General features: G+C 35.0%; 2 protein-coding genes and 1 long non-coding RNA gene across 4 annotated transcripts in view; 2 read left to right on the top strand and 1 right to left on the bottom strand.

The window, feature by feature from the left end:
- ptprh (protein tyrosine phosphatase receptor type H) overlaps positions 1-9,913 on the top strand; it is a 38,425-nt gene extending 28,512 nt beyond the window's left edge. Inside the window, exons 10-19 of one of the 2 annotated variants that reach the window (XM_087309125.1) lie at positions 257-350; positions 950-997; positions 1,091-1,172; positions 1,262-1,352; positions 2,418-2,491; positions 2,680-2,817; positions 3,536-3,658; positions 4,642-4,802; positions 4,922-5,057; positions 5,580-7,932. In XM_087309125.1, coding sequence (XP_087165251.1) covers positions 257-350; positions 950-997; positions 1,091-1,172; positions 1,262-1,352; positions 2,418-2,491; positions 2,680-2,817; positions 3,536-3,658; positions 4,642-4,802; positions 4,922-5,057; positions 5,580-5,726 — 1,094 coding nt within the window. In that variant the 3' untranslated portion in view covers positions 5,727-7,932. Of the gene's footprint in view, positions 1-256; positions 351-949; positions 998-1,090; positions 1,173-1,261; positions 1,353-2,417; positions 2,492-2,679; positions 2,818-3,535; positions 3,659-4,641; positions 4,803-4,921; positions 5,058-5,579 lie in introns of both variants that reach the window. The other variant, XM_087309126.1, reaches the window with a different exon arrangement.
- si:dkey-197c15.6 lies at positions 9,397-16,063 on the bottom strand. The gene is made up of 2 exons (XM_087309184.1): positions 14,999-16,063; positions 9,397-10,430 (listed from the first exon to the last, which is right to left on the bottom strand). The coding sequence occupies exons 1-2, from the start codon at positions 15,750-15,752 to the stop codon at positions 9,997-9,999; spliced, it is 1,188 nt and encodes a 395-aa protein (XP_087165310.1). The 5' UTR covers positions 15,753-16,063; the 3' UTR covers positions 9,397-9,996.
- On the top strand, positions 12,340-16,001 carry LOC147830997 (uncharacterized). Its single transcript, XR_015524743.1, has 2 exons — positions 12,340-13,420; positions 14,724-16,001. It is a non-coding gene; the product is annotated as an uncharacterized LOC147830997 (long non-coding RNA).
- Positions 16,064-17,448: the final 1,385 nt, after the last annotated feature.

The raw sequence follows: 17,448 nt of genomic DNA on the forward strand, positions 1-17,448 counted from the left end.
CACATGGAATGATTTGACAAGGTTTTTGGTTCCTGTTTGGTTCCATAGTCACCTTTGCATACAGTGAAGGATGAGAGAGCTCTCTGGTTTCATTTAAAATATTTTAATTTGTGTTCAGAGGATGACGCAAGGTCTCATGAGACTAGAACAACATGAAAGAGAATAATTAATAACAGAATTAAACATTTTGGGTGAAGCAAATAATTAACCACATAGCAGAGCAATTCATGGATATGTTTGTTCATGTGTCCTGCAGGTGTTATAGCTGGTGTGCTGGTGTTTTTCTTGTTGGTCATCATTATTTGTGCTGGAGTCTTTGTATGGTTCCGCTATAAATCTGCACGTAATAAGTATGATATTTATTTACGTTTTTAAATCTATAGGTTAATGTATTTACAGTGCTCAGCATAATTGAGTACACCCCATTTTGAAAATGCATATTTTTATTTCTCAGTGAATATAGGCAATGTATTAAGTGCTTTTAAACAAAACGAATTTATTAAACAGATATATTTATATATCACCAAACAGATTTAGAAATTAAAAAATAATACAATTAAATTTAAGCAAAATATTGCAAAAATTAATTACAACCAACAAAATTTCAACTAAATTTTTGATTATTTTTATTTATTGCTTTTGCTTCTCTTGATTTTTCCTCTTTTTTAAAAAAATTGTACTTAATATTTTTCTATAACATAAATTTGGGTGTACTAGTTTTAAAACTGTTATTGTAAGTTAATCATTTGTCAGATTTGGCTTCAGTACTGTCTAATCTAATGTATATGCACAAATATTGTAGAGCTTCCTATTAAAAACATGAATTTAAAAGATATATTTGTGAGGGCTGTACTTATGCTGAGCACTGTATATATAAAATGTAACAGAAATTCTATTATTTCTATTATTATATCCCTTATATCTTTTTCCCCTCATATTTCATCTTTAGTGGACCAGATGCATCTGCTGATTTAAAAGTGTCTAAAAAGAACTACAAGTATGTATGACTCACTTTCACTTTTTTTAAGTGTGCTACGTGTTGTTGTTTGGTGATTTAATAATAAAAACACTTGTGAAATGTTTCTTTCAGAACAATCGCCTGCGATAAATTTCCTGAACATTTCCGAAACATGAGTCGTGATGATAACAGAGCTTTCAGTGCTGAATATGATGTAAAGCTGACTCAATACAAAACAGTTTTATTTATCTTGAACAATTCAAGTGTTTATAAAGAATGATTTTCCTGAATATGTTTTAACAGGACTTGAGTTCAGTGGGTGTAGAACAGTCAAAGGTTGCGGCTCTTCTCCCTGAAAACAAGGATAAAAATCGATTCTCCAATGTTTTACCATGTGAGTATTTACTTTATATACTAGAAACTTCAAGAAAAGTAAAGGTATGGATACTGTCATTTGGCGATGGTGCAATATGAAGCCATAAGCCTGAGCAATAGTGATCTCAAGGACTCAAAGTCCAAATTCCAGCAGACCCAAGCTCACAATCTTTACTCCTCACCCCATTTTTATAGCTTCAAACAAATAAATTACACTGTTGTAAAAAAATGTCACTGTTATAAAAAAAATGACTGAAAAGCTTTGGTTTTACTCTTTAATTAGGATTAAAGATCCCCTATTATGCATTAAAAAGGTCATATTTTTGTTTTGGGGGTCGCCAACAACAGTCTGATATGCATACAAGGTTAAAAAACACCTTCATTGTATTATAATACGCATTTATTTTTACCCAATTATCCCAACGACTCTTATATGAATACTTCAGGGATTCATTCCAAACCCTTCCTTAGCGCATTGCTAGTCTGCTCTGATTGGTCTAATGACCCAGTCTGTTGTGATCGGCGGACTGCGTTCAGCGCGATACCGAGAGATCCCACCATGGCTCATCATCAATTTTGAACTAGTCAAAGTGCAGAGAGTATGTGTGAGCCCAACGCAGGAGTGCATTAAAGCAATGCAGTTTAACACCAGCATATTGCTCTATTCTTTACCATGACACACATTTAGTATTAATCCACACATTGGCAAAAGCTAGACTACTTTGAACCTTGACCGACTTATGTGTGTAGGAACAGCTGACAGTGGCCATAGCAATGACAAATAGCAGTGGATTGTGAGCTCCACAACGCATTTAAATTTGTAAACAAAGCAGCACACAACACGTTTTCAATGAGGTTTTGAAGCGATATGAGAAAATAAATAGTTAACCAGATACAGTACAAGTGGTTACAAGTAACAAAACAATATCAAATACATAATTTGCAAGCTAGAGAAAACAAGGAGGCAACCATTTTAATTAGACTTGTGAAATGGAGGAAGAAACTGATCCATGAACTGTGTACTGTAAAGTTCCTGTTAATTTGTCTCATAAAAGGTCATTTATCCTTCTCTCTCTCTTTTTAGATGACACCTCTAGAGTGCATCTTACCATAAATAAAGCGGGTGATTCTGATTACATCAATGCTAACTACATGCCTGTAAGTTGTAAAATCTACACTACATAATATAAATTGATTATCAATGAATTTGTGAATTGTAGTGGAGTACTAACGTCTAAAATTAGAAGAAAACTTCATTATTTTCTTAATTTTTTTTTTCCCGAATAACTGACAAGACACTATCCATCTCTTGTATCTTCAATGTTTGATGTTTATGTGTGTATCAGGGATATGGAAATGCAAGCAGAGAGTACATAGCTGCTCAAGGTCCACTGCCATCCACTGTCAATGACTTCTGGAGAATGATCTGGGAGAAAAAGTCATCGACTATTGTCATGGTTACCAACTGTACTGAGGGTGGAAGGGTAAGGCAATGTTTTGAGTTGGCTTGTATATTGCGTCTGTTTACATTTTATACCATTGTATTCATCACACCATTTTAGAACTCCATTATTTTCATTATTTATATATTATGTAATATTTACTCAGCATTTAGTTGTATCCAACACAATCTCACTGCAATTCGTAACTTTTAGATTTAGTGGCTGGTTCGTATGAATTCATACGATCTAATTCGTACAATTTGTTACGATTTGCTCATCCCCAATAACGGTTGAGTTAGGTGCCACGCCTCCTTTTTAAAATCGTAAAATTTCGTCTGACTGAACTTGTACGAATTCGTACGAATTAGCCACTAAACTGGCAAAACGTTAAATACTTACTTTTTCTCGTGAGATCAGGCTGGTTGTATCATACATTTGATTGTTATGAATACAATATTGTGTTTAAAATGTAGGAATAACCTGTTTTTGTCCTCAAAAATAAAGCACGAACTCTCAGTACATTGCTGTGGGGATGAGCAGTTTTGTGGTGCTTGGATTTCTATATAACTAATGATAATAAAACACATAGTCACATCCAAGACTCAAAAAGGTGTAATTGTTTAAATAACATATTGTTTCATTTTGATGTAAAGAAATTTGAATCCTAAACAGATCAAGTGTACTATTTCTGTTAAGGTAAATAATAATTGCCATATGTACCTGATGGAGTTTTTTTCTCTTTGTGATTTAACTCCTCCAGGTCAAGTGTGAACAGTACTGGCCACTGGACTACACACCGTGTCTTTATGAAAACCTGCTTGTCACAGTGAAATCAGAGAACAAATCCCAAAGTTGGACTTTGCGAGAATTTAATGTCAAAAATGTAAGCCATTTCCACCCAGTTATAATTGCTTATTATGTTCTTTTAGTTACTCATTTACCTATTTTACCCCATTTACAAGATGTAAAATAAGCCTGGTGGGAATGTAACATAAGTGGGCGGGGAGAAGCAGCTCATTTGCATTTAAAGCCACAGGCTACAAAAACAGCTACAATGTATTCAGACAGCAAAATGGGCAGATTCTGAAGGCTATAATAAAACATCTGATCTGGTATGTTGAACTAAAACTTTACAGACACATTCTTGAGACACTAAAGGCTTATTTTACATCTTGTAAATGAGGTAAAATAGGTGCCCTTTAAAATGAAAACAGAGAGCTACCTCATCAAAGACAGCAAAAATCCTGAGACAATCAAAGTGTGTAAAACAAAATGTAAAAACAACATTGTTCACCTATGCCACATCCGGTCTCGGTATGTGTTTACTATGGGCAATATGATACTTGCATATTGCATTGCTGACTCTAATGGCAAAATGTAGTATTGCCTATTGTAAACACACAGCGTTACGATGAAAGAGATAATTATAGTCGTTTCAGAATGTTTTGACAATGTCTAAGCTACCTTTTCTGGACTTTGAATGTCTCATTGCTGACTATGAGGGTCAGAGAACTCTCTGATTTCATCTAAAATATATTAATTTGTGCTCTAAAGATGGTCTCAGGTGATTGGAACAACATGAGAGTAATTCATAATGTTTTGCGTGAACTAACCCTTGTAAGTCGCTTTGGATAAAAGCGTCTGCTAAATGACTAAATGTAAATGTAAACAGTACAGTTTTTATGTGCCCCATTAACATTAGAACAGTCAACTTCTGTTTAAATATGAATGCGTGTGATTTCATAATACAAATTTCAGTTCAGTTTAATTTTTTTGAGAGTATATATATTGTAAATATACTGAAACTCTAAGCATCACTTGTCAGGTAACCCTAATACAATCTGTTTAACTCTTTGTGCATAATAGAAAATGACCTCTGAGACGCGAACAGTGCGTCACTTCCACTTCACAGCATGGCCGGATCATGGTGTTCCCCGGGGCACAGAAGAGCTGATCCAATTCAGAGACCTTATCCGTCAGCACATAGAGAGCCACTTCTCTACAGGACCAACAGTAGTGCACTGCAGGTGATCATAAAACATGATTAATGACACTGATGATGAGCAACAGAAAGAGTGGAGGATTAAGAACAAACCATATTAACCAAGTAATGTGAAATATTTCTTTCTTTTGTTGTCTTCTCTAGTGCTGGAGTGGGCCGGACAGGGACGCTGATCGCGCTGGACGTCCTGCTGCAGCAGCTGAACAGAGAGAAGGCAGTGGGTGTAGCAGCATTCGTCCAGGAAATGAGACTCAACCGGCCACTTATGGTGCAAACGGAGGTACAGAGTTTGAGTCCATACCGATAAAAGCCACTTATTAATGTAGGAGGAATTCAAAAATGTCAGGGTGGAATTTTTGATGACTCAATCTTTATTTATTTTTGTTAGTTGCAAAGATCCTTAAATAATGCTAGAATACCACTAAAATAATTTTATAATCCTTTTTTCTTCTTCAAAAGTTTATTTGTCAGCACTCAGTTAATAGCTGCATAACATAAAGTTGATATTCTGAAGAAAAATATAAAAATGTTAAATTTCAAAAGGTTTTTGTAGAATTTTTGGTAACATTATCGAATGTGAAGGACTTACAGGTTGAATAAAAGTACAACATTCATAGCAAAATATAATCTAAGCTAAGCATGCTTCCAAGGTATGGCTCCTTGGTCAACAAATCTTTTTAGTATTCTTTGGTCAGGATGTATTTTTGTAATGATGATTATAATAGGCATTATAAAATATTAAGACACTGCATGCATGTTATACTCTATTTAACTGTGTTATGCTTCTTATCTTTTCTTACAGTCTCAGTATGTGTTCCTGCACCAGTGCATCCTGGACTCTTTGCAAACCAAGTTTGTGCAGCAGTCCGAACCCATTTATCAAAACACTGACACGATCTATGTCAACGCAATGGCTTTAAAAGATTTTGAAAATTCAAGCCACACATGAATTATGCACTTTTTTTTTTCTTTGTTTAGCAAAGCCATGCATGAATAATGTCTGTTGGTATAATGCAGAAAGAAATACCAAGTTCAGATAATCTTCAAGCCAAATTTCAATATTTTCAGCAAGTCTTTTAACACCTAGAATGAAATATCTCCCACTTTCTTGTCAAGTGGTCTCATTCCATAAACACTGAATGAATAGACGATCCAGACATTCCTTTTTCTTAAATGCTGATTACTAATGAAAGACATAGCATTTTAACCCTGAGCTATTAAATAATATGAGTTTACCATTTGAACTGAACTGCCAGTCTTTATTAATATATCTATGTATATGGCCTTGTTTCTTGATATATTTTTTAGCTTGATAATGTTTATGGATTATTTCATTGAGCTGTACTTAATGCTGCTTATTTTGCACAAAGCTTTTTAACAATGAGAACATTTAGTTAGGATTTAAACAAGAGTCTATTTAAAATCAACTTAACTGTGAATCTATATGAAAAGAGCTGTATATTGATTCTTTTAAACATTGTGTATTATTTTGTATTACTAATCAGATTTTAGGATTAAATTATGGTCATATCATATTGGTCAACCACTGTGACCAAGTTAAACCATACCAAAAATGTCAACCGTAAAGCATACGATGCTTAAAGTGCTGGCTATTACTATTGTGAATGACTCATGATATATTACTGTAGTGAATTATGTTGAATAGTGTACTGTTAATGCTAAGAACTGTATGAGGAACCTGAAACCACTGCAAAATGTACACGGGAATTCACAAAATTGTCCTCACAAATACTAATAGCATTAATTTATATTGAAATGACTACATTTTGTGTGCTAATGACAATGTGTGGACAAAAAAAAAAGGTTAAAGCCAAACGTTTAAGTACATTTTTACTTTTACAGGGTTTCTGCAGGTTTCACAGTGTCAAATTTAAGACTTTTAAGACCATTAAAAATTCAATTTTAGACTGATATAGGACTAAACACTGAGAATTTTTTGAATGGCCAAGCAAAAAAAACAAAAACAAAAAAAAGAAGTACTTGCCCCATCACAAAAATTATTCTAATTAGTTATTTCTTAGCCACATATTTTAAATAATGTGTCAAAACAAGCAGACCCTAGTTTTATACATACAATTGTTTTAAGATAACAAGTGTGTATGGGTGTTTCCCAGAACTGGGTTGCAGATGAAAGGGCATCCGCTGCATAAAACATATGCTGGATAAGTTGGCGGTTTATTCCGCTATGACGACCCCTGATTATTAATAATTGACTTAAGCTGACAAGAAAAGAAATGAATGAATGAATGCACGACAGACTGTTAAAATATAAGTTATGAATGGAGTTTTGGAGAGATGTTGGTGATTGGACAGCTTTCCATAAACAAAGGAACATTAAGACCAATTTGAAATAATTTAATATCTACAAGACATTTCAGTGAATTTAAGACTTTTTAAAGTTTAAAATTTATCATATGAAATTTAAGACACTTTAAGACCCTGCAGATACGCTGTTTCTGGAAAAAAAGTTTTTTGTTGAACAACTCAGGAAATTTATGCAGCTTGATCCTGTTGTAAAATAGGATCAAAGTTTGTTGTCATATTTTTATTTGTTCGCTGTCATATTCTTATTTGCTTGTATTAAAACGTCTAGAATTTGTGTGAAAATAATCTAAACTATGGTATAAACCGCTGTCACAATTTCAGCTACATTACATCAATTACATTGATTATTGTCAATTCTAAATTAAGAAGCATAACTGATTCCTATTCATAAACTAACCAAATTGAACCCATTTTGAAATATATGTCAGAAAATGCTTCACAAAGAAACTTTTGGGGATCTATTTTAATAATCTAAGTGCAAAGTCTAAAGCGTGTGGTGCAAAAGCATTAGGGCGTGTCCGAATCTTCTTGCTATTTTAAGGACAGAAACCCACGCTCTGTGCCCTGCTGCATGGTCTAACAGGATTGTGCTTATTCTCTTAATGAGTTCTGGGTGTGTTTTGAGCATAATGCATTAAACCAATCAGAGTCTCATCTCCTATTCCCTTTAAGAGTTAGGTGTGTCACGCCATGACACATTTGCTATTTACATGGCGGACTTTGTAAGTGAAAAAACTGAACATTTCTTTAGTGAGAAAACAGTTAAACAGACCATCTGCAGCGTGAGAATAAAGAATGAGCCTCCTTCATTGGACCTCTTTACTTTCTCTTTACTTTTTACTCTTTACTCTTTTACATTTGAGGAGTAAGTGGTGGAAACTTACTCCCCTGAAGACATACATTCGCCTGCATATTTCATTTCATTTGTTAAGCACAAAGATTTGTTTCAAAACTATTTCTAAATTCAGTTCTAATTTCTAGCAAATTAATAAATGAACAATGATAACAAAGTGTGGTAAAAAACTTACACACATCCTTTTTAAAAATGTAAATCCAAACACACATCTTATTCTTACGCCTCACATATGGTGATGCAAACGTCTCCAAAACCCAAATATGAAGTTAAAGCAAATATAATATAAATAAATAATACTACTAATAATAAAATTATACAAATGCAAATTATTATTAATAAACTGAAAAAAGCCCCCCGAGATGAAGTCATGGGGGTTTTGTTTTTTATATTTATGTATATTAGGATTTTAATCCTTTAATTTTTTTCTATGTGTAAAGATATTTGTGTATTGCTGAACATCCTGTGTGTATTAAGTAATGTGTACACTTTTGGACCTGCATAGGCGCATAACTAATGCGCTTTGCGCTGGACTTTAGACCAGCTTTCAGTTGGTCAAGGCGCCATCTATTTCAGTTCCTTAAAATAGCAACACACCAACAATGCGCCTTAACACACCTCCTTTTCAGGCCAGCACACCCATCTGTCCACAAAGGGGTGCAAATGGATTTACTATTTAACCAACGTGAAGCAAAACCTGAAAATTACTGTTGCGCTGGTCTGAAAATAGCTAAAAAATCACACCAAACACGTCTTGCGCCAGATGTACGCTCAATCCCTTGATCTTTAAATCTCTAGTGAAATGACTGAATTTAAACCACTTCTTTTAAAGTAAATGTGACCACATATTTGAGTATTTTTATATTGTATGCTAATGAACATACCTATTTTACGTTGTTTTTACCAGTAATGAGTAGGGCCAGACGGAATTTGCGGACGTTTTTTGCTATTTCTGTGGAGAATTTTTGTAAAAATCTGCGGATTTCTGCAGAATTATTTTGGGAGTATCATTACTAAAACCTTAATTAGTGAAATAAAAAGTAACACCTTTTTAACTTTTGTTTAATGCTTAAATTGGAAATCTAATTAGATTCACTTTATTTGGTAAACAAAGCAAGTCTCTCATATAATATATCTACTAAAAAACTGCATTGTACATAAATCAGATGAACATTTTCATATTAGTCAATAATATTACTGTAATTAATTAAAAAAAAAACTAAATAAATTTAGATTTACACACATTTACTCAAGTAAATAAACAGAATTAATGCGCGCGCAGATTCCGTGTGGGCCTAGTTATGAGATTCTTTTTTGCACTGAAAGTCACTTTAGTAAGAGCTGAAATGTAAACCGCCATCTTGAATGAAAAACCACACCATTTATGGTTATGCCGCTCAAAGCAAAAGCAACAAACTACGAAATACATATGTATTACTGTATTGCACAAACATGTTATGTCTTCAAAGCAAGTAATCAACATAAATGTGTAAAAGAAAAAGTGAACAACATGTGGTAAGAACAACATTATGGATGCATCCATCACAGTTCTTTGAAATTGGTATACACAAGTTGGGTGAAAAATAACTTTGCATTACATATGGGGTAATAAACTCTATATTTCTAATACTGCCTTTCATGGCTGACAACTGTACTATTGACACAGGAAATGTACTATCTTCAGCCGTTCCATTTCGCCTAGTCAAAACTCACCCAATCTGTATTTAAATCCAAAGCAGCACCTATTGTTAGCATCACTGAACCCATGGTACTACTGGAGTACTTCTTCTTGTAACAAACTTGTAGTATTGAATGAGCTAATTTTATAGCCTTCCATACGTTTTTTTATTCATATTACTTGTTGATGAATGTTAGCGAATTAGCATTAACTTATTTGAATCAACTGTGTAATTAATAAAGCTTGTGTATATAACCAATCGGCTGGCATCAGCATGCATATGTCTGTTTATTTCACTCAGCATAGTTGAAATACTAACGGTTTCAGACTTTTCTTTTGCGATCATAAGTATTCTCTCATAGATCTGGTCGCCTCGGAGTCATCCTCGTTTTCTGTAGTGTTAAAAAACATTTCTATCATTTCATCTTTAGTGTCTTCCATGTAGTCAAACTGCTGCTCTGCCATGATGTTGAGCACTTCTGACGGCGGATGGAGCGGCTCCAAGCTAAAATCGGCAGGTAACGGCACGGAGAACTTCTTGCTGATGTTGTGCAGGACGCAGCAGGCTCTGATCATGCATGCCACAGACTCGGGTGACTGGATGGAGCCGAAGTCTTGCAGGCATTGGAAACGGCTTTTCAAACTACCAAAGACATGCTGCGAACTGTTGTATAGCAGAGCGTGTGCTTTGTTAAATTGCACAGCCGCGTTGCTTTTTATACGAATGGTCTCCACTGGGGTCAAAACATGTCCACATCCTAGAAGAGATGGGCTACCTGTGGGGGGAAAAGAGAGAGTCGATGAGGCATCTGATCATTCGCATGACCCCCACTTTCAATGTTTAGGCTTGGTATTGACAAAAACAGATCCATTTATTTCATTTTTTTTTAAATCTCAAGAATAAAAAAATGCTTGTATTCGTACCCTGCTGTCCTTCACAGTGGCTGAAAAATTGATTAAGAGTTTTATTTTCTCTCGCATCGACTACTGCAATGCTTTACTTGCAGGCTTTTCAGAATCCACCACTAAATAGACTGCAGCATGTCCAAAAATTCAACATTTAATAAATATTTAGATAGAATAACATAAAATAAGATCAAAATCTAAACAGTTTAAGATTTACTTTTGATCAAAAGATCTTGGAATTTTTAACAATTAAAAAGATATTTGCTTTAAAGTCTCTCAGGTAAAAATCGTTGTCTGGCATTCCAAAGGTATAAGCTTCACAGTTGTTTCCTATTGCGATACTGACATTTTGGAGGAACTTCAGCTTAAAATAAATGTCCATAAGCGAGTGGTTCTTGCTGGTCATGAGCTGTTTTAAGCAACCTGATTAATTAATTTGTATTAATTTGTATGAGTTCAATCGTATGTAAATTAACGATTTTAAAAAGGAGGCATGGCACCAAACCCCAACCGTCATTAAGGAATAAGCAACTCATACTAAATTGTACAAATTCAATTCAATTCACCTTTATTTGTATAGCGCTTTTACTATGTAGATTGTGTCAAAGCAGCTTCACATAAAAGATCATAGTAAATAGAAAGTGTCAGTTCATTTTTCAGAGTTTAAGTTCAGTTCAGTTTAGCTAAGTTCAGTGTGGTTTAATAATCACTACTGAGAGTCCAAAAACTGAAGAGCAAATCCATTGATGCGCAGCTCTACAGATCCCGAACCATGCAAGCCAGAGGCGACAGCGGCGAGGAAAAAAAACTTTACCAATTGACAAAAGTGAAGAACAAAAAAAAAAAAAACCTTGAGAGAAACAAGACACGGTTGAGCACAACCATTTCCATTTCTCCGCTGGCCAAAAAACATCTTGAGATTATACGATGAGATTATACGAATTCAAACAAATCAGCCACTAAATAAAGATTTACGAATTGTTGCTAGAAAGCGTTGGTTTAAGCTGTTTTTTCTTAGTAGACAGTTCTGAGTTTATTGCTATATCAGCTAAAAGTGTCTACAGATAAAAATCGATGTCTGGCATTGCAAAAGTATATGCATGACAGTTTGTTTCCTATCTGCTTGTTAAGTCGTGATGTATCGGTGAAGTATGAAATACTGTTTTTGGGTCCAAGCCGAAACCGCTACTCATTTGAATTGAGAAAATAATCATTTATGATCACTTTTAGTCACATCACACATTAAAATAAATCTGATATAAAATCATGGTGTACACAACACGAATATTGCATCATAGACATTAATTTTCTAACAATTTATGAAGAAATGCTTAACAGTTTGTTTCCTATTGCAATACTGACATTTTGGAGGAACTTCAGCTTTGAGTAAATGTCCATGAGCGAGTGGTTCTTGCTGGCCATGATCTAATTTTAAGCAGACTGGTCTGACGAGGAAACGTGACTATTTTACATTTTTCCAATTTAGTGGTTAATTCATATAATTCTTAGGAGTTAAGTGGTATAAAAATGTACAATTTTAAAAAGGAGGCTTGGCACCAAACCCCACCCATAAAGCCAACCGTGATTGGGTGATGAGCAAATCATACTAAATTGTAGAAATTAGATGGTACAAATTCAAACGAATTAGCCACTAAATCGAAAAGTTACGAATTGTCATGAGATAGCGTTGGTTTAAGCTGTTTTTTGTTGTTTAAGTTCTACCAGTTTTGATGGACTCCGCATTTAAACTTATTTTCTTTCTCTACATTTATTTTCTCTACAGATAAAAATCGTTTTCTGGGTTATGATTAAAAGCAGCTTTTGACCAGAACTATCTTAAACCAGAAGCCATGAGTCAAAACCAACTTAACTATCATGTGCTGTTTTTTTTTTTTTAAACAGTGTATGTTGCATTTTATTAATTACTATCAACATTATTATTTTTTCTTAAAATGAACTACATATCTTATTCTGCATAAAAATAATTTGGTTATAAATAATTTTTCAGGTGTTCTTCTTACAGTCTAAATTATGAGTTAATTACATGTACTAATAAATAGTTGGGGATAGAATGTGGGTTTAGTAACATATAATTAAGCATAGTTTATTGTAATTACTATAGTAAGTGCATAGAACCTGTGTAAAGACACCTTAAATAAAAGCGTTACCAATGATTCCACATGTAGGCACTTCACTTGAGTTCCAGTTTAAAAAAAGCATTACACAAGGTGGGCTCTGCATGTGATTGCTGTCATTACAGTCTAAATGAAACATCAATTTCTGTTATAAAAAAAAATGTTCAAGACATCATTCAAAACTGTATAGAGTTTATACTCATTTGTGTAAAAACCTACTCTCAAAAACAAAACACTGTGCCTTTATAAACAAAAAAAAATCTATTTGATATTATTTTAATATTCTAGTTTTATTACTTAACCATTAGTGACCGGTCAAAAATAAAATGAAATGAAAAAAAATAAAAATAATCATCCCAAACTGATTTGTGACATTGTGGTTTTGTGTTGTATTATATCTATGTAATATGCTCTCAAATGTTTATTTTTGTAAATGTTGGGAGCAGTTAATTTTGCATTTTTGGTTTCAACAACCAAATCCATCTAGAACTGTCAAAACTTCATCTGCAATGCATTTAGTGGTTTTATCCGATCAGATTTTCCTGTTGGGTAGTTTAAATTTGTCATTTTTACTGTTGATCATCAGTTGGCAGCAATAACACTTTAGATAGGCCTCTGCAAAAAAAGTTTCTGGCTTTTAAATTGAGTTCTATTGAAATTAGCATAGTGTGCGTGCATTTATATAGACCTATTTGAGGGATGTAAACAAAAACAATGGTCCCAACGTATTTCTTGTTTTACATTTTTAATTTCTATAGCTTCCAACAATCCAAAAAGAGCCACATAAGGATAAATAATGTTATGAAAGCTGTTTTAACATTAAGTTTTAATTGAATTGCTTTGTTTTTACAGTCATGAAATAGTTTGATAACAAGCAGGAACTGTTCATGGACCAATGACATCACCACATTGAAATGGTCCACTCTATATGATTATGGAAGTCAATGGGGCAAAAGTAGTAAAGTAGAAGCACTAAGGAGAGTATATTGTAGACTCTTTGAAAATTTTCTACAGTATTTTCACAAAATATGTGTCAAAATAAGAAACAGAGAAAGTTGTGGCCAAATTAAGACTCAAAATCACCCCAAAATGGATTATATTCACACATTTGTTCAGTGCCAACTTGTGACATGCACCCTATAATGTTTACCATGGTACTTTGAATATTTGGCCTGAAACAACATGAAAGTATGACTTCAAAACAACATTATCACTACTTGACAGTGAACATTGTTGTACTTTGATAGTCATTGACTAATACTACGATGTCACAATATGAAATTTGCAAAGAATACTTTTCTGTTATTATGTTAAGTAGAAAGTATAAATGTGTGATTATAAAACCAACTTCATCTCAATTTGTTACCATTACATATGGTTCCCAAAGTGGAGGATGGGGTCCCTGAGCAGCCGCAGGGTGATTTTCAAAAATCAAATCAATTTTAATAAGCCATTAAAAGTACTATTTAGCCATAACTGACAGAATTAAAAAAAGAGTATATTAAAATGCAAATTAATAGCCACCAATTTCATTTTTTTTCCTCATTGGATGGCCATTCCTTGGGTTTTTACATTAGATTATCCCCACAGCAGTAGCATCATTTGCAGCAAATTGATTTTACAGCACCAGTCTTAACTTTCAACACCTTTATGTCACTCAAACACATTAAAGATGAATACAGGAGACTAAACATTGAGAATGACCTCCGAGTGATGGGCTCCATAATTAAAACAGACTCCTGGTGTAAACATTGTGTTGACCAGTCTTATTAAGCGAAGATTATATTAAATTAAATCAATAAATGACTATAAAATATATATATAGACCATTTCAATGTGGTGATCAAGCTATTTCATAACTGTAACAAGAAGCAATTCATTCATAACTTAACGTAAAAACAGCTATCATGACATTATTTATCAATATGTAGCTCTTTATAGATTCTAAGAAAATATAGAAATTAAAAATGTAAAACAGGAAGTATGTTAGGACCATTGTTTTGATTACATCCCTTAAATGGTTTATAGATGTTAAGACTGTTGCACTTTTTAGTGCTGTCAATATGCTTATGTTTATATAGGCTTATTGGTGTGTGTGTGTGTGTGTGTGTGTGTGTGTGTGTGTGTGCCGTTGCATTGAACATTTGTGTTTACAACCACCTTTGAAATTAGTGGGGGTCGTGAGTCACTGACGTTGTTATTTTGGGGGTCGTGGGCTGAAAACTTTGGGAACCCCTGACCTATAGGATTTAAGGTAAAATAAGAAAACTAAAGGTTTATTAGTTGTTCCCAATGGTTCTTACCAATGATCCACGTGTGCCCGTGTTGAAATATGCTGAACTGTCTGCCAATGTCCGAGTTTTCCCAAACAGAGTGTTCAGGAGTTCCCCCAGGACAGCACTGCTCCACACTAAAGAGATTCCCGTCCGCGTCGAATATGACCTGCACCATGATTGAATGATAACCCAGAGTATTCACATACATGCGTTCCTCCAAGACGGGAGGTCTCACCCTTATGTGCAAATACCCCAACACTCCCACCACATGCGGGATGCCGCTCAGGTTCTTGAAGGCTTGTGCGGCACCCATGCGGTCGTTATAACTGTTCGGGAATGTGATGAATTCGGGGGTTAAGTCTGATAAGAGTTTGGTGGTGGCCTTCACCGCCTCGCATGCTGTTTTCTGATCGATTCTCAGACGGTCTGTGACTTTATTTGGCAGAGACCCCTGTGCGTAGTAGGCAAGTGCGGCCAGAATGTTGGCCTCGGACAAGTTCGGCTTGTGGCTGGACGCAAATATGTCTTTTTTAAAACGGGCCTGGATGAAATCGATGATGAACCGCAGACACTGTCGGTTGAGATGTAACCAGCGTGAAAGGAAGTGATCGTCCAGTCCGCCCAGCACAGAGTGGATCTCGGGAGCAGAGATGGGCTCGCTGGTGCTGGGCTGTTTGTCTGGTTTTTTGTTGCTGATGTTGGATGATGTTGTGTTGTTACATACACCATTTGTTAATAAATCATCCTGAACTGCAAACCACAGCGCACCAGCTAAAGACATTATGAGCAGCAGGGGGGGAAACTGTTGAAGTCCTCCTCTGGGTTGTGTTTCAGTTGACTAACGTTATCTCGATTACTGTCTACAAGAAAACTTCGCGTGAACTGGACCATAAAGCGTCAGTATCTTCAAACATCAGATTAGTCCATGAAAATAAAGTATTAACTGAATGGAATGACGACCGGGTAGTACTTAAAACATCTCATCTGCGTTTGGTTTACGTAATTTGGAAAGAAAAGCCAACACTTTACCTTCAAAACAAACGAAAAAACACGAAATGAATGAGAGGCATGTTGAGGATGGATCGCGTTTACACATCCGGGTCAGGGGAAAATGTCTTTGAATTTCAAAATACAGGTCCCGCTATATATCAGGAGAAAATAGTAACTAATATTATTAATTCATTAATTTTCTTGTTGGCTTAGTCCCTTTATCAATCTGGGGTCGCCACAGCGGAATGAACCGCCAACTTATCTAGCACATGTTTTATGCAGCGGATGCCCTTCCAGCTGCAACCCATCTCTGGGAAACATACACACTCATACACTACAGACAATTTAACCTACTCAACTCACCTGTACCGCATGTCTTTGGACATTGGGAAAACCGGAGCACCCTGAGGAAACTCACGCGAACGCAGGGAGAACATGCAAACTCCACACAGAAACGCCAACTGAATCAGCTCGAACCAGCGACCTTCTTGCTGTAAGGCGACAGCACTTCTGCTCCACTGCGTCGCCTAACTAATATTAAACATAAATAAATAAACTATAACTTTATCTAGAAGATACAAACAAATTACTTTTCTAAAGAATTAACTCATTTATTGCAGTTAATATTACGTTAAAAGTGTTTATTCATTAGGCGACACAATGGCTCAGTGGTTAGAACTGTTGCCTCACAGCAAGAAGGTCACTGGTTCCAGTCAGTTGGCATTTCTGTGTGGAGTTTCTCCCAGTATGTTCCCCCAGTGTTTGTGTGGGTTTCCTACGGGTGCTCCGGTTTCCCCCACAAGTCTAAAGACATGTGGTACAGGTGAATTGAATAAACTAAATTGGTCGTAGTGTACGAGTATGAATGAGGGTGTTTGGATGTTTCCCAGTGTTGGGTTGCGGCTGAAAGGGCATCCGCTGCGTAAAACATATGCTAGACAAGTTGTCGGTTTGTTCTGCTGCGGCGACCCCAGATTAATAAAGGGACTGAGAATGAATGAATAAAAGTTTTGTGATTGAAAGTGCATTCTATACGTAGGCTACATTAATGCAGTGTTTCTCAACCATGTTCCTGGAGGACCATCAGCTCTGTACATGTTGCATGATCTTAACCAAACACACCTGATTTAGATAATCAGCTCATTAGCAGAGACTGAAGGAACTGTAATGGGTGTAACAGACAAAGGAGACATCCAAAACATGCAGTGTTGTTAGTCCTCCAGGAATGTGGTTTAGAAACACTGCATTAATGTAATTTATACATGCATTACTTAGTATTGACGCAACATAACCTTAATTTTTTTCCAATGTCATTTTAATGTATAAATGGGCTTTTGTAAACAATAATTATAGTGAAATAACATATAAACTTGAATTTAATTGAACTGAATTAATGCCGTTATCTGAGTGACTTTTAATTTGGCATTCTGAATTCTGAAGTGTCGTTTATTATTATTATTTCTTGTCGTAAAAAAAGTGAAGTTTGA

The sequence above is a fragment of the Danio rerio genome, chromosome 24, assembly GCF_052040795.2.
Source record: "Danio rerio strain M-AB ecotype USA chromosome 24, GRCz13ab, whole genome shotgun sequence".
NCBI lineage: Eukaryota > Metazoa > Chordata > Actinopteri > Cypriniformes > Danionidae > Danio > Danio rerio.